At 50.7% G+C, this 17,748-nt stretch overlaps 1 protein-coding gene across 7 annotated transcripts in view; it reads right to left on the bottom strand.

The window, feature by feature from the left end:
* Positions 1-1,290: 1,290 nt before the first annotated feature.
* RGS6 (regulator of G protein signaling 6) overlaps positions 1,291-17,748 on the bottom strand; it is a 511,546-nt gene continuing 495,088 nt past the window's right edge. For 2 of the 7 annotated variants that reach the window (XM_037503635.2, XM_037503637.2), the window contains one exon: positions 1,291-4,797. In XM_037503635.2, coding sequence (XP_037359532.2) covers positions 4,747-4,797 — 51 coding nt within the window. In that variant the 3' untranslated portion in view covers positions 1,291-4,746. Of the gene's footprint in view, positions 4,798-10,222; positions 16,956-17,748 lie in introns of those variants that run through there. The other 5 variants (XM_037503633.2, XM_037503636.2, XM_037503634.2 and 2 more) reach the window with 3 other exon arrangements.

Raw genomic sequence — 17,748 nt, 5'->3', positions numbered from 1 at the left:
GGGTGGCCAGGGGCTGGGAGACAAGTTGTTTCCCAGGCAAGTGTGACTGAGAACCTCTTCCCAGGCCTCTGAGATCATTTCTACTTTGGGGAGAACATTTCTGCTACTGAAGCAAGCTGCAGGGTGTCAGCCCCGTTGTTAACAGAGGCATTGACAGTCGTGTGGTTCCTTCCCCCGTGTTCTCTTCCTCCTCTCGTCAGCCTGACTTCCAGGCTCGCACAGTCGCCTGCGTTGGTGTTAGTGGGAGATGAGATTGTCTATCTCTCAGGAAACCATGACTCCCTGTAAGGAGTGCTGTTTGTACGCAGCAGACTTCCACCTTGGGACTTGATTCAGCAGCATCAGAGTGATGTCTGCCCACTGCTGATGCTGGTCAGGCCTCTGGGCTTTGTGGCTGAGCACAGAAAATGGACATGAAGACCTCAGCTAGGAGACCTGGGTAGAGTCAGGGACTTCAACCTCTGGTGACACCACTGTCTCAATCCCCCAGAGTGGATCTCACACCCCAGAAAGCTGACTTTCCTGAACCATCTAGGTCCTGTTTGGGAATGGAGGGCGAAAGTCTGTGTGCGTATGTGTGTGTGTGTGTGTGTGTATCTGAGTGTGTGTTTTAGTGGCGTGGGAGTGGGGAGTGCCGTGTGATGATAGACATTTTCCTAGTGGAAAATCCTGCCCAAGAAACCCCCAAGCCAAGGAGTCACACAGCATTTGTTAGATTACAGTGGGTTCAAGTCATTTATTTTCAGACTGTACCAGCATGTTTGGTTCTGGGGTCCAATCCCCAAATTCCAGAAAAATAAACTAGTAAGAACCACATGCACTATGAGAAGGCCATTCTGACGTGTCCGTGATCATGCAGTGAGTGGGCATAGAATATAACAGGAGCCCTCGACATGGAGCGCCTCCTTCCCCGGACAGCTGACAGTTGGCTTGAGCCCTTGTTGGGGCTGGGGAGAGGGCTGAGGTGGGGTCATTTGGACCCTGTCTCTTTACAGCCCTGGGCCCCTTATTGCTACATTTGCTACTTTGCTACTTTATGGCCCCAGGGTTGTGCCCAGGGGATGCCTTATCACTGGGTGGTACTAATGAGTAGGCTGCTGGCGTCTGCCGTTGCCATGGTTACACAAGCACAGGCCTCTCTTTAGAGGGTCCTGTGGTGAGTTATCAGGGATTCATTTGGCCACTATTCAACTAGGCCACACATGGTCTGTGCTACATACTCAACTCAGCCAGCCCCTTTGGAGGCTGGGAGCACACTGTCCTCTCCCTGACCCCACACCCCCACCCCAGCCAGTTTTTCTGGCTCCTGGACCTTGCTGGAACACCTTCCTCCAATATATTCTGCAAGGCCCAAAGATAAACCTGCAATCCATTCTAGCTTCTGGAAGGGCTTCCTAGCCATGGCTTTTGCAGCCCCTGCATTGGGAGCTGAGTGGAAGAGGGTATATTTTAGGAAAACATCAACTTTCCACAACAAGCCCAGTGGCCAGACAGGTGGCAGAATCCTACTTCAGTGCCCTGTTGGTGAGGTAGTTTGAACACACCAGCAATCCCACCAGAGGAAAAAGCCGCTGGGACTTGTCTCCTATGTTCACTGATTCTAGAAACATCTCTGAGTTTTGAGCGATCCCTCAGGGAGCTGGTCTGGCCCTGGGCTGCTCCACACTGGGGGGCCTGGAGCACAGTCCGGCAGACTGCACTGGGGCCCGAGGCCCTGCTGGGCACATTCTTAGTAGAACACAGCCTCACTTTCTGGAAGGACAGGAGCCCTCTCCCCAGCCCAGAGTTCCTGCTGCTTTAGTCAGGCCAGTGGCTGCTGCTGGACATTTATACAGGCAACTTACAAAGTTTACTTTTCCCGTGTAGGCAAGGCTATTTAGTCAGATGCCCATTGCCTGGTACCAGTGTGTCTGATCTTATAGGTAGATGGTCATTTCTAAGGCTGCCTTGATGCTTTGGTCAATATGACCTCTTCCCCGTGAGCCTTCATCTGAAGAATTCCAGGGACAATCCCCAGTCAGGTCAGCTAAGGTAGGGCAGGGCAGAAACACATTGCCTGTCTTGCTGCTGAACTGCCTTCAAAAGTCTAAACTGTTCTTATCTTTTGGCCGTGTTGACCAGGCCAGTGGGGGCCAGGCAAGAGCAGATTTGCTAAGCATGCTTACAGGCTAAGGTCTGCGTGGTAGACTGACCTTGGACTGTCTAACTTGGGCAGAGCAACCCTGTGACACCCTCACTTCTTGGCATGATCTACCAGGGAGCACATGATGGTAGTCACAGGACTGAGCTTGTCTTCTTGGGAGGTAGGATGGGGGGTATTGCTCTGGGCTTGAAAGCATCTGAAATGCCCTTACTCTATTGAGCTTGTTGGCCTGACTTCATTTTTGATGTCCCCAGAGGTGTTTGGAAACCTCCAGCCTGCTCCATCTCATAGCCACGGTCCACCTGGTTCTGGCTGGGTCCTTTGGGGACCCCCCAGGATGAGGCCAACTTTCAGGCCAGCATCATTCAGCAGCTGGGAGTGTAGGAGCCGACCCTGCCTGCCTGCAGCCCATGGGGAAGGTGCAAGAAACAGCCAGGTGCTGGCTCTAGCCAAGTGAGGGCTCAGAGGTGCCTCCTGTTCTGGAAAATGCTTTGTACACATACCCTGTGCCTCCATGCCAGCACAACCTGGGGCCCCTAGGCAAGGCGAGCTGCCTGTGGGCAAAGAACTTAGACTGCAACTTGGTTCTGAGACAAGAAGTCTGGGTGAAAGTGCAAGGGGATTGAAAAAAAAAAACAACAAAGGGTAGAATCAGGAGCGGAGGAGTCAATAGACCCTGCAACGCGGGACAGGGCTTCCTTTCTCTCACTGACTCATCATCTAGTTCCTGGTGTCTGCCAAGTGCCGGGCTGTGTGAGGTCGTGTGGACCGAGGGTGTGGGAGTCTCCAACAAGAATCCGAGTCTGTATTGCCACTTTTGGAGTTCCTCTGAGGACTCAACATATGTCATCTCTCTAATTTCCTCTGCACCTCACTGAGAGAGCAACTACTGCCCATGGGGGAGGCTGAGGGTGGTGGTCAAGAAACCACGTGGGGTGACGCTAATTGGGCCTGGTAACGCCCATAGTGGCTCCCCCGGGAGTCAGGGAAGGCTGGTGCCATGGGGACAGACCTCTCCTGAAGCAGATGGGTGGCAGGGAGTGGAGGTGGGGGATGGAGGCGGTCTCAGGGGAACACCTAGCAGGCAGGGTCTGCAAACAAGTTTATGAGCCTTTGGTCACCAGCTGGGGAATTTGCCTGCGTGAGTAAAGAAAGGCCAGTGATCACATTTGGGCTTCTCTCTTTTCTGTTTATGTACTCCCAAGGGATATTTTCCACCTATGGCCAAAAATAGACCCAAGGAGGAGTCACAGCAGATGGGGGAGTGAGCGTCTGAATTCAAAAACATGTCACTTAATACCGCTCTGTCCAAAGGCTCCTGGGAGTCACAAGGACAGTGACGATGAGAAGAGTAATAGCTACCATTTGCTAAGCACCAACTACACGTCAGGCACCTGACTTGGTGCTTCACATATATTACCTCACAGCCGGTTTGGCGGAGAGCCATTTTGACACACACACGCAGGGAATACAAGTGGGTCTTTGTAGATTGTTCTCAGAGTCTGCTTTCCTCCTCGATTCCCAGCACTGCTGGGTGGGATGCCTCCACTGGGCTGCCAGAGAACCATTTGGCCCTGCTGGTCTCTCCATAGCAGATTCTGCCTCAGCTCCCAACATGAAGATAGGCCATGCCCGCCAGGAAGGTGTGGGGCAGCCAGCCCTGCCACCCAGCCTCCCCTCGGCCGGGAGCCCTCCCAGCTTCCACCCGGGGCTGCGGAGTGGAATGGCCCCCAAGTTCATGGCCATGTTTATTTTGAGTAAAACATGAGGGAACAAACCAAGGAGCAGGGACACAAACAGGATAATTTACGAAATAATAAAATTTTAAAAGGTGGTCATCAGAACCCCCATGGCTGTGAAACAGCAAGCTCTTTCATCCACACCGGCGTTTCCTCTGGTGTTGGACCCTTGAGAGATTTGACAGGACCACAGGGCAGCCACCATGCCCGCCGAGACCTCTTCGAGAGCTGGCCTCAAAGGAGGCTGGAAGGACTTGAGAGGAAGCCATCCGCGAGGCCTCTCAGGGCCAACGACACGGTGGGACATGAGGGTGACGCTTGGCGCCAAGCCGTTACGTGGGGCGTCCACAGAGATGGGAGGAGGCAGGAGGTGCTCAGGACACAGTGGCTGCAACTAAGGTGGGTGCACCAGAGAGGCCGTGGGGAGGGGGCTTAATACTGGGTGTGCTCAGGGCCAGATGGTCCCTCTTGAGTTTGCTGGAAGGCATGATCCCCCCAAAGGGGGAGGAGCGATGATAATAAGAATAGAATCTCGAGTGATTGTCACACCAGGAGCTCCGAGCATCCTCCTCTGAATGGGTTAGGGACAAGGACCTCTCAGAGACCGGGGTGTCGGAGCACAACTGTACAAGGAAGTGAGGGTTGTAAACAGGGGCCTCAAGCGGCCCGACCCCAGGCCTTGTGGACACTTTCTGGTCTCCCCGTTCTGTTTGCCCACCGTGTCTCCCACCAATGCCCTTTATTGCCATCACTCTTTTTCTTTCACAGTGACCAAATCTCCCCGTAGGGAAACTCTGTCTGCAGAGGTGGAACGCCGCCGCCTGCCCGCGAGGTCCTCGGGCCCGGGCCCTGGGCTGGGGACCGTCAGGAGGACTGCATCAGGCCGGTGAGGCGCTTGCCCGCCAGCGACTTTCCCTGCAGAGACAGGCGACAGAGAGGCACACACAAGTGCATGCACACACACACACAAACACACACACACACAGGGACAGAGACAGAGAGCCAGATAAGTGAATTAATTGTTGCATCAGCCACAAAGGCCAAACGACCTAGCTAACTGGCCCACATGACTGATGGGTTTGGGAGCCTTAACAGCAAAGCGTCAGAGCGATCAGACTTGGGGGGCTGGTCAGGGAGCCAGGCTGTGTGGTGACTCTTCTTGGGGTGAGGAAATTTTACTTACCCCAAACCAGACATTTAAACCCTTGGTAGAGTGCCTCTCAATGTTTGTGGATTGCCCTAAACTTGATTCAAGCGAGGAAGAATAATATGGCTTGGGAAATAATAAGACCAAGAGGGTGGACTGACTCAAATAGATGATGGCTAAAGATCTGGGTGATTAGAAAAGAACTAACTAGGCTTAAGAATGCCAAAAGAACTAACTAGGCTTGAAATGCAGGACAAAGTTCTCCTCGGGACAGAAACACAGGCTTTAAGTGTTCTTGATGTCTGGTCTGGGACAGTGAAAGTATGGGGGAATTTACGGAGCCCTGGAGCCTAGGCTAGTGACCAGGTGCCACCACAGGACCCAGGGCAGTACACACCTATCATCTCCTGCTTTCCTGGCTCCCATCCACAGCACCCAGCTAAGGCTGTGACTCTATCAGGAAGCCTACCCACCTTTCACACCCAACCTCTAAAGTAGTTCTTTCTGAAAACTAAAAATAATGTACCAGACTGTGAGGCCTGGTGCGTGAGGCACAGAGGTCCTGAGAAAGACCAACTGCTCCCATGCCCAGGAGGAGCTGGCTGAGGAGCCTCTGACATGATACCGGGTGCCCAGGAAGGGATGAAGAGGATGAGCAGCTTATTTCCTTTCACATAATCTGTGCCTGCTCCCTGCTCACCCACTTCAGAAATCCATAGCACCAGACAGGGGCCTGGGAGTGTGGCTGGACCCGAGCAGATTGATCACCGTGTCTGAGGAAACAGTCAAAGCCCATCCTGATATTGACAGCAGGTCAGAGACAACATCACCATCTGCAAAGGGCACCACGTGATTTGAGGTCTGCACAGGCGGCCTGGGTAGTGTGGGATTGCAAGAGCCAGCAATTGCTCATGTTCATTTTCAAGTGGGGTATGAGGGCTCATCATGTTTACCGGACTTGGCTTCGTGGGAGCTGGATGTAATTAAAAAAAATTGATCCCTTTCGTAAGCCTGTGAAGTATGCAGTAAACCTGCTGATTGATGAATTGATGGATAATGGCTATAACTAATAGACAAACAACAGGGCTGTGAGCTTGCTGGATGCAGGACAATGTGTCATCTGGCTTAGCTCTCAATGGAGGGACGGGACCAGCTTGACTTTGAGAATTCCAGTGGCAAGGGTGGGAGCATGTCCAGAAATGGAATTGCATTCAGGATCTCTTGGAAAGTCTGCATCTACCTCTCCTTGTTCTTTCCACCCTCTCCTTTCATTCCCAATTTCACTAGTGAGACAAAACATTTTTTTCTTCCCTGTCTTACAAAAACATACACATGTGCACACAAAATCTCCCCATCGGCAACCTTTTCTGAATCTTCAATTACACTAAACTTAGCCTGCAGCAGGACACCTCTCTACAAGGCTCAGGATTTTGTAATCAGATTTTTCTTCTTTTTTTTTTTAATCCAATAGGGTTGCAATGCCAGTCTTTGCAAATCACTGAAACCAGGATGGCTATAGCTGCATGTAGAGAAGCCTAGGCATGACCATCGCTGGTGGCCAGCAGATACTGACCTTCAAAGACGCCCTCATTTGGAGCTTCAGGCACATTCACAGCCATCACTCCCTGGAATGCCTTTTCTTAGATGGCACCCTGGGCATTTGTCACCTGGCTGGTTTACCTGGGAACTGCACCTTTGGGTGCAGGCCTGCAGGCTGGACGCCTGGGGGTGGTGGTGGTCGTGGTGTATAAGGTCTCTGGGGAGCTGTGGAGTGGATGCGACTAGGGACCTCCTAGCTGGAGAACTCTAACACCCCTCCCCGTTCCCCGTACCCATGGCCATACCTGCTCAAGGACATGCTTTGCACTTGGGTGCCGCTTATTGCTGCACACAAATGTGGACTACCCTCCCTCCTTCCATCTCTGTGCCACCAGGGCCAGAAATTACATATTGTGTACCCAAATAGATAGACTCCGGGTTTGCCACACATGGCATTTGGGGCTCTGATGTAGCTAGCGATGTGAGAAAAGAAATCACCCGAGCTTCTGAGTAACACTCCGCTGCCAGTGGGGATGTTAAAAACCCAGAGACAAAGAAGGTGAGGTTTACCAGGCATCCAAGCCCTCATTACAGCTCCACTCTCATTAGTGAGGTCACTTTGGCTGGAGAGGGGGCCATGGGTTGAGGGAGGTTGGAGTGTCTATTTCTGGAGGATTGTGTGTCTGTCTATTAGCTTTGGGGGAATTTGGCCTTGAGGGGACCCACCCTCCACCCCTCCCGGGTCTGTAGAATGGGCTAGGCTGGGCTCAGAGGTGCTAATTAATCTCTTCCTGTCTAAATCCTGGAGCTCAGCCTCATAGCTCTGATTCCAGGACCTGTGACCAGCCAAATACCTGCCCCTTCCCTCCCCCCAGTTGTTTTCAATTCTCACAACTTGGGGGTGGTGGGTGCAGCTGACACAGAAGACACCCTGACATTGTTCCCAACCTCTCAGCGAACCAGGTGGTGCTCCTTCACATTTTTGTCTCTCTCTCCCCGTTCCTGCACTCACGCATTACCAAATGCCAGTCCTGCTGCTCGAGGAGGTTATGCGGGTTCAGGTTGGCTCGGGAGGCGGCTCAGCCCAACTTGCAATCTGTCCGCTACACAGTGACCTCCCGGGTGAGGATGGAAGCAGTTATTCATGCAGGATGCAGGCATGGCGAGATGCCTGGCCTCCGGCTTTGGGGAAGAAATCCTGCAATCACACTGGCTCAGCAGCTGACACCTCTGAAGAGCTGAGGCTCCGGTAGTTTTCAGGGATCAAAGTGAAATCTGACAGCAGAGGCTACCTGTGTTCAGTCAGAGATGAGCTGTCCCAAGTCTAGGTGCAGGGGCTGGCTGGGAGCTACCTGCTCTGCCCCAGAGAACTCCCGCCCCCGCCCCCACCCCCTGGGGCTCTATCCTCTCTCTCTCTCTCTTTCTCTCTCTCCTTTTCACCCCACCCCACTCCACCAGGCTTCCAGTTTGAATGATTCTGAAGGAATGGGGAGTGGTAATTCTGTCTCTGCCTGGCATGTTGCATAGTTACAGGGGAAGCAGTTTTTTTCAGACTGTGAATGTGCGATGTTCCTTAGTGCCGGTCAGTTGGGAACCGGTCACGGTGCCAGGAAACTGCAGCCAAGCTCAGCCTGAGGCTTTGGCGTAGCTGAGCGAAACAGCCGAAGGTGGTTGAAAAGGCTATTAGCAGGCAGCCTTTGTCCGAGTGAAAAAATATGCAGTGATTAAAAACTGAGCTGCAGAAGGTATGTTCCAGAGATACCAAAGCTTTGCACACAGACAACATACTTTTTTCACCTTTGAAATATTTGGCAAAGTTTAATCCAATAGAATTAGGGATCCTTCAATTTCATGGACCATGAGCTCAGTGCTGGGCTCACAAACACCCACACATCCAATTTCCGCCCTCCATCCTAACTAGTCATTTCAACTCTGTGGCCATCTTGATAGCGAGAAACCTGGAAGAAGGTGGTCATGGAATCCTTTGTTTCCAAAAGGAAAGGCACAAAAGGAATAGCTCCCTTTTGTGCGGCGCTTTAAGAAGGATCAACATGCTGCTTGACATGCTGTGGCTCTGTGCACTGCGCTTCCAGATATTAATCAACAAAGCATGCACGGTTGGGTTGCCAAGAGCTCTCGCCACTTACTTACCTGGGAGACTGATGCTAAAGTCATTGGCTGGGAGAAGGGCTGTGGCTCAGAGAGTCGCCCCCCGGGGTTAAAGGGCATATTGGGGCAGCAAGGAGCCAACCAAACACTAGGGGTTCAGAAGGGCCCTTTTCAACGTGACTGGAGGCCAGGACGCGGAGCTGCTGGTGAGATTCTCTTGCTGACTTGCCCAGATGGTCTAAGACCAAACTTTTAGATCTCAGGTGCAGCAAGTCAAAATCCAGGCTACTTACAGGGATAGAAATCGACTGTTGTCCACAGGGGAAAAGGATGAGATTAGAAAGGGGCATGAGGATATTTTTAGGGTGATGGGCATAGGTTACAGGGGTGCCTGCATTTGTCAAATACATTGAACCACACAATCTAGATCTGTTCATTTTGCCGTATGTAATTAAACCGCAAAAGGGAGAAAAAAGATTAGAAAAAAAAAATCTCAGTTATCATATCTCTGCTTTGAAATTTCCCACTTCTTGCTCTTTTTCAGTTGCTGGGATATCTTTGCTTTCAGGCTAAATTCAATGCTTCCCCCTTCAGTATAGGAGCAAGCCAGGTTTCTCTGCTGGGGGAACTAGAACTTGCAATAGAACTAATTTGGAAACACTATTTCTAGTCTCCATTGATCCACACAGATTGCCTGGTTGTAACACACAGGCATTTTTCAAACTTGATAATGAAAAATGGTCTTTGGCTGAACAGGGCCTGCCAAGTGACCCAGCAGGTGCAAAGTAGGAGGTGCCAGGGACGAACTATCCTCTCAAGGAGACTGGGGGTCACCTCTGAGTAGATGATGCTCAAGTTCATAAATGATGACTGTGTGGGGAAACCACAGGCTTCAGGGGACTTGCTAAGGAGGGTTAAGAGCCAGGTGTAGAGGTAAGGCTCTGGCTTGGGTTTGCTGAGTGAAGGAGCTACCTAACTTCACCAGGCAACTTCTCTGGAGATTAGGGTCCCTGGTACCCCTTCTCCATGAAGCAAAGCAAAAGGAGTAATTTTAAAAGGGGGCACAAGCAACTCAGTGTCCTCTCTTTTCTTTGGGGAGAGAGTGTCATTTGCTTGGGATTGTTTAGGGGTCTGAGATACTCTGGCAGGAGGTGGTAGGGAAATTCATATTAAATATAGAATAGTTTCAAAAAACTTTTCAACTCTCCCTCTCTCATTGCTTCTATTCAACTTTGTGAAGCGAGGCAGGACAGATGAAATGGGAAAATCAGGTTATGGGGTAGCCAAAGATGACCTACTGCTGGAGGGGCAGGCCACAGGGCTCTGGGGGATGGGAGGACACGTGTGCCTTGCCGGCTCCAGCTGCAGGGCAGGAGCCCTTCCTGGGGTGTGTATTACTCCTGCCAAGCTTTCTGATCTCTCTCAGGTGCTATGGGGCATTTTATTTAGTTTTAAAATATTCTCTTTATCCAACTTTTAAAACAAGACCTAGCACAAACCTAAAAAACACCCAAATGCAAAAATCAAAAGAAAGAGAAATCTGAATTTATAAAAAAATTCATGGGCTGAAGAACTAACATACATTCAGGTACACTATTTATAAAGGAAGGAATATGAGCAAAATAAAAATAAGTATTCTTTTGGAGAAGCCCACTGCCTTTAGAACAGTGGTGTAATGAGCAGGTTTTGGGGGGGGGGTGTAAATGCAGTCTATACACGTTAGCAGCAGCCTCATCTTCTGAAAGTAACTCCCACAAAATGTCAGTGGCACCATCGCCAAGTTCAGACACCTCACTCTGGCCTCCGTTGCAAAGGACCAGTGCTACTTCTCTTGTTCTAAATAGAAAATTTAGAAAGGGCAGGTCACCAGTCCTCCTACCTGAATTAAGGGTGACCTCCTGATGTCCCAGTGATTTTCTCTTTTAATTCCTTATTCCTGCCCCATGGGGTGACATCAACATCTCAGTACGTCCCCTGTCAAATCTCTAGACCTTGCTGCTGGTGGGGTGGGGACAGTGCCAGTACCATGTGCCAGGGATACTTCCTAGTGGCCACCGGAAGGCCACAGAGAGTCCCGAAGCGCACTAAGCTTTCTCCAGCATTGGCGCTCATTTCTACATCAGCCCTGCCAGTTCGGTATTACTTTAACCCCCTCTGAACAGCTGAGGAATCAGGCTCAAATCAAGACCAAGGACTTGCCTGGAAGCATACAGTGCACCGTGGCAGAGCCAAGGGGGTTGGCCATCAGGACACTTGCACCTCCTGCTTTGTATGTGACCATTACACTCGAGGAAAGAGGCAGGTGGGGATGAAGGGCTCCTCCATGCCCCACAATGTCCGTACCAGGAGACCCTTTGTGCAGCACACAGTGAATTTTCTCAGCCTAGTTCTTGGGCACACTTAAGACCAGCTCAGGCATTTCTACTCTGCCTTCATTGCCTCTCCTCCATCACATTGGGATTCCTGAGAGAGGATGGTGCCACCTTCTGACTGGCAAGCCTGGCAAAGTGAACCTCTACCTACTATGGCAAGTGGGGTGCAGGTCACCATTGATCGGTGCATGTGGATTTCAAGCGGCTGCTGGGCAGGCAGGTGAAGCCACCATTTCTGTTTGTGGTCCTGTGTTATTGGTGCTGACGCCTCTGGGATCTCCATAGCAACCATCTCAGGGAGGAGAGAAACAGGTGTGATGTTTACCTTCCTAAGGGGGAGCCAGCAGAGCTGCCTTACTTCAACTAGATTCAACTCCAATTAGAACCAAATGTGCAAGTTTGGGTGTCCCAGCCAGGCTGGGAAGCCCTCGTGGGGCGTATTCCTCACGCCTCTTCACAACAATCAACTTTTGCCTGTTAGTTTTGGTGGGTGGTAGGAGACCTTCCTCCCTGGCTCCCCCAGGCAAAGTGTGGGGACAAATCTGAAACCTGGCAGGCATGCCGGGAATGACAAGGGCTCAGCAGCTGTGCCCTATGCTGGTGGCAGAATGCCCAGGCTCCCCAGCCTCCGTTCCAAGTTGTGCATTTTCACTTTCCCTGCATTCTTTCTCCTCATGCAGGGGAAATGCCCCCTTTTCACAGCCGGATCTCTTTTCTTTCCTCCAATTCTGAGTGAGCAGTCCCCGGCTCTTTCTATGCTCAGCTTGCAGGAAGTTCTTGGTGGACTCTGGAATGGCTGCAGGCGGGCATTCGGCTGTAAAGGCCCTCAGGAGCACACCATCCACTAGCCCATACAATCAAACAACGCCTGTCTCCTCTCTTTTTCTTCCTCCTCCCGCAATGTACTCTGGCCTCTCAGTCATGGTCCACTTCAAATTAGGCAAAGGGCAAAAGATTCAAGGAAGCAGGGACTTGGCTGTGTTGCTATTGGCAACAACTTGATGTTACCTTTTTCCAACAGGAAGATCAAGTGACCCTTGACTATGGCTACAGGAGAGAGCACCACTGAAGTTTAGTGGAGGAATCACTGCTTGGAAGTGTGTGATTCTCCAAAGGACCCACGAGGACTTCCACTCCACCCTCCTGAGGGCACTTATCATCTGCAAACACGTACACCCCAAACATGCCCTTGGTTAAGCCAGCTGCCCAGGCAGAGTCCAGAGGGCACAGGCGATCAGCATACTGACTGCTGGGAGGAAGCCAGCTCAGGGTTAAAATGCAGAATGCATTCTGACAGACCTCCCCAAAGAATAATCTTTCTGTGGATGTCCATATTCATTTTGACAAACATGCAAAGAAGGCTGGCTCATTTCTCTTTCCTCCCTATCACCATAATGCAGTTCGGCAGGTATTTATCAGACATGTATTTCTGCCCTAAAAAAGTGCAGCAGGGGTCAGGTCAAAGAGCATTTTCAAGAGCTCTCTGGATCTAAACTTGGTGGAGGGAATTCCTAGCTATGGGGATACTTCTTACTTCCCTATAGACCCTTTTCCTCTAGCTACAATGCTTTTGGTTCCTGTGGGACAGAAAATGGGGGCTTGCCTAGCCTTCTTCTCCCTTGGCGGTCCAGTATGTAGAAAGAAACATGAGCTTTCCAAGTTTCCTGCAGGACTTGGCCCTGGGCCACAGAGGAAGGGTAATGGAAGCTGTATCTGGGAGATAAGTCAGAGGTTGCTGCCTTTGGATTTAAAAGCATCTTTAAACGACAGTGGGCATTTCTGTCCTGTTCTGCTAGGGGTCCTGGAGAAGTGAGTGACAGGATCAATATCCAGAGACACCATCTGTGTGGTGCCTCTAGGACAGGGGCTCAGCACCATTTCTGGACCCCTCAGCTCCTTGCCTCTTAGAAGGAAAAACTGAGCACAAAAATGGGCAGTAAAAATGGGACACCGAAAAATACATGCCACTGACTCTCCATGAATGAGGGAGTGAGAATGAGTGGTGGGTGGAGACGAGGCCACGGACAAACAGATCACCTCCTCCGGATTTTTTTACACCTTCTGTGCAGAAGGATCCCAAAGAAGGTTAGAGAGTGCAGACGGACGCCGGGATCACTCACCCACTGCTGGAAGGAAGCCACCTCGGGGGTGAAATGCAGCGGCCATTCTGACTCTGCGCCAGCAGCACTAGGCAATTGTGTTTTTAGGAAGGGAAGTGAAGAATAACTTATCCAGCTGAAACCATGAAGACTTGTGGCTTTAGGGGAGCCCCTGCCCGGACATGCACATAGCTGCAGGGGTAGGTAAGCCAAGCGCAGAGGCACATGCAGGTCTGCAGCGTATGTTACACACGTACCATACACTGAACATGGAGGCACAGGTCAGACGGCAGCCCATGCACCTGTGGATACAGCTGTGCACGCACTCACGTGCTATTTACACCGTGGGCACTTACATAAGCATCTCATGCACGGTGTGTATGCAGCCTCGTGATTGGCTGTGGAGATTTATACCAGGCTCCTGCGATGCCAATCTTGGACAAACACTGCAAACTTAACACATTACCTTTCGGTATATATATAAAACCTGAATTCTCCCCAGGAAAAAGCCATTTGTGTCAATGGAAATAGCCTCTCTGTTCAGGTTCTGTCAATATTACAAGCACTGGGAGCATACTCCCCAGGGGTCTGGTTTACGAGGGTTTCAAAGCATCACCTGCCACTTACTTCTGATTCCTCCCACAACCCCACTTTGTTGTACGTGGTTAAAAAATAGATGCCTTTGTTTATCTGGCAGATGGAGTGACCGGCCTTGGTGAGGTTGCATTGTTCATGGTGTCTCCAGGCAGGCAGACAGCTGGAAGGTGAGCGTTTCGGGAGGGAGGTTTTCTGCCATGTGGGGCACTACATCTGGAGGGTTGGCTGGCACACTCTTATGGTGGGGGGGACATGTTCCTGTTCTGTGTCTGGAAGTAGGAAGCCTCACAGGCTCCTGCATCCCAGTGGGGGGTGGTGGTAAATGCCACTTCCTGAGCCAGTCTGCTACCTTTCCCCGGCTCTCCCACCTCCCAGCACCACACATCTGCAAGTCCCCCAGTTTCCTGGGAAGTGCTGAGGGGCCCTGAGAAATTGACAACAGGCAGAAGCTGGCCTGCTGGGCACCATGTCCTTCCACTCCAAGGGAAAGCAGAAAAACCAGCTCTGTGATTTGACTTAAAAAAACAAGCCAATAAAAATAGCTACCATGTACCGAGTAGCTCCACAAGTGGCTCCCTGTCATGCATAATGTGCTCAGCACACGTTGTCATGTATGAGATATCCACGGAGCCACCTTCAACTGTGAAACAAATACCAAGGTACCTACCTGGCAGAATCTTGTTGGAAATTAAAGATGGTGGTTAGAGCTAAGCAAGGGCTACAAATAACCTTATAACAATGGCAAGAACAGTAGGAAGAGCTGTGTTTGGACACATGTACTACAAGCACGGTGCTAAGCACCTGGTGGATCCCCCCACTTCCTCGTGTGCTCCTATCTTCCTTTTACAGGTGAGAAAACTTAGACTGAAGAGGAGCTGCCCCGGTCACCCAGCTAAGAGGTGGCCCTGGAGGAGAACAAAGCACTGTTTAGGCCACGCCCAGCATGACACGGATGCGCATGGTACAACCCCGGAGCTCCCAATAAACAACAGCTCCTGCAGTGAATGCCCACATTTAGTGCCAACATCCCCCACACAGCGGGCTTCATGGTGAGCCATATGCTGGGGAGCAAGTGAGTCACTTGTTGGGGTTTTATAGCAGCAGTGGGTGGAGAGCTGGGTACCCACCAGGCTGCCCACTTCTCTATATTCCGGGGGTCCAAAGGGAACACATCTCAGGGGGCAAAGCCAACAGGTCATCTTTAGTAGGGAATGACAGTGCAACTGGGAGACATGTCACTGCCAGGTTTTTGACAACACTTAATGCTGGCTGCTGCTGAGTCATGCTCCAGACAGTGGGCAACCAAGAGGCTAAGGAGCAGTCTGGGTGGTTGAGGACAGGCAACAAACACAATGGGTACTTAAAGCTTCCTCCTGCAGGGGCAGAATGTACCCCCTTGTAGCGCTGGGGTGACCCTGACCCCAGACCTGAGGGAAACTGCTGAAGGGCAGGTGGGGGGCTCTCTGGCTCTCCCACCTCACTCACACCCTTTCTTGGTCACCCTTCTGATGAAGCTCCACAGATCTAGAAACAATTCAGGGAAGCCAGGATTGAGGGCTAGCATGTGATGGGTTGGGAAGCTGTGTCATTTCCAAGGAAATCTTCCAAATTATGACCACTGGAGTAGGGTCACTCACACATGCTAATGTGGATTCTTTTACATGTTTAGAATTATGGATGCCCCAGAACCTTCCAGTATCATCCATCCAGGACAAAGAACCATGGGAATTTCCCCATGACTTTGCTGCAGATTACAAGGTTGGGTTGTTCCATCTCCTTTTCCCAACCTAATCTGCTATGATGGGAAGGCCAGGCCCTCTGTCCTTGCTTGACAGTCTGTCTTTTCCCATTAGGCACAGAGTGCAGATGCATCAGGCTCTTGGTGCAACTGAGAAAGACCAGGGGCCCCGTATAAAACGGTTCTCCAACCCTGTGAAAATAAGGGTACCCCCTGGGTTCCCACACCCTCTCTCCCTGCCTCTTATATCCAGACACCAATTCTGCCTGACAGAGTTTTAAAAGACTGTCTGAACAAACATAGTAACAATCAGCTCGGACTGGATTTTCTTTATCTTCAAAAAATGTCTTCTTAAAACTTTGCTGACTTTACCAGGATCACCATGTTTAATGAGAGGCCTCAAAGAATTTGAAAGCCAAAGATGAAGAGAGGAAAAAAGCCATAAGCTGTAATCACCATAATTACACAATCTCATGATGAGTTGAAAGCAGTCCTGGAGAAGCCTGTGCGAGGCGGCCATGTCATTGCAATCGCTAGGCTCACAGGACAGCTGGCAAGGATGTGACATGGGGCCCTTCCCTGCCTCTGACTTGGGCTGAAGATGAGTCCTTGAGGAAGGGCCCGGGAAGAAGAGGAGGCCCTGGGAGGGCAACTTCTCCTCCATCCAAGGCCTCTGCAGGCATGTTCTGCACCTGGCCAGCCCGAGAGGTCTTTGGTGCCAGTGTGCCCTCCTGGAACCCACCATTAGCACTGTGGAAAATGACTTTATCAGCTTTTCTGTTTCCTACAAAACACCCTTTCAGGATGGAATGATGACAGGCTAAGCTTCCTCCAATTCAGAACTGGGGCACCCCCCTACCACTCTCAAGCCCACCCCTCAAGCTCAGCCCTACTGCACTACAGTCACCCAGCCTCCTGGTGCCAGCAGGCTCCTGTGTCCTCTGCTCGATGACCTCCTTTTAGGCATTCAGCAGAGAGAACCCTGTTGCCCAGAGCTCAACTGCAGCAGCAGCAATTGGCTTAAAAAAATAAGCAAACAAAAGGCAAGGATGACATGTGAAGGGCAGTAATCCCGCGCCTTGACAGCCTCCCTTGCTTTCACTGTGTCATCATCTGACTTTTGGATCCTTGTTCTCCAGCCTCAGCAAACTCCCTGCACAGGATCCATTTCCCTTTTCCACGGCTGTTTTATTAGCCACAGAATAAAATGCAGAAGGAGCCATTTAACAAATATTTAATGCATCAGAGGATTCCAGTTGGAAGAGGTGATGGAATCCAATGTTGAAAGCTACTCTCACTCCCCTTGGCTATTCACTTCTGAAGGCGTCCCGGAGCTCGCTGCTCTTGAGGTGACGTATTCCACTGCTGGGAAGTAGTTAGTGTTAGAATATTCTTCAGTAGAATGACCTTCCCTATATCTTCTACCCATTTGTTCTAGCTTTGTCAGAGCAATGCAGAAATGTCCACTCGCTCTAGAAGACAAACACAAATACAGCTCATGGTGGTTGTCAAGTCTCCTTAGGGGCTCGACATCTTTATCTCCTTCAGCCTCAGCTGACGTGGCTTCCAGATTCCCCAGCTACTCTCTTCTGGATTTTTCTCTGGTTGGTTAAAGTTCCTGATAAAATATGGGGTTTAGAACCAAGTCTCAGCACAGTCTAGAGCAACAATTGTGACTATTCCACTTCTGTTAACACAGCCTAAAGGTTGCTTTAAAAAAAAACAAAACATAAAAATACCCTGTTTTTGTTTATTCTAAGCTGGTAGTCAACAAGAACCCTAGAAACTTTCACTTGACTTACAGCTAAGGTCTTCCTGCTGTTGTGAGACGAATTTTTTTTTAATGTGTGTTTTATCTGGTTCAATTTTATGCAATTGTTTTTGACCCATCACCCCACCCAAAGGAGATATGACTCTAACATCTTCCAAATGAGTGACAGTGCCAGGTCTGGATCTCTGGCTAGGATTGGTGTCACCTGGGCTGGCAAAAAGGATGCTGATGAGGACAGGGCTGTGGCTGGACCACAACCAGAAACTGCCTTCCTGTTGACATAGATATTGACTCGCCCTCTCGCCAGTCATCAGGACACTGTGACTAGACTTGCTTTACCTAAGTGAGGGCAAACAGAGGGTGGAACAGACGCTCAATGCAGCCTTCTTGCACTAGAGAGGTCACAAGTATTTTCAGGAGCAGGGATGGAGTCACGATGGTCACCCTTCCAAGTAAGTTGAGCTGACACAGAGCTCATGGGACGTTCCTGCCAA

Source organism: Talpa occidentalis, unplaced genomic scaffold, assembly GCF_014898055.3.
Source record: "Talpa occidentalis isolate TD23 unplaced genomic scaffold, MPIMG_talOcc4v2.1 talOcc4.11, whole genome shotgun sequence".
Classification (NCBI taxonomy): domain Eukaryota; kingdom Metazoa; phylum Chordata; class Mammalia; order Eulipotyphla; family Talpidae; genus Talpa; species Talpa occidentalis.
The sequence above is the reverse complement of the archived record's forward strand: the minus strand, read 5'-3'. Positions and strand labels throughout refer to the sequence as shown.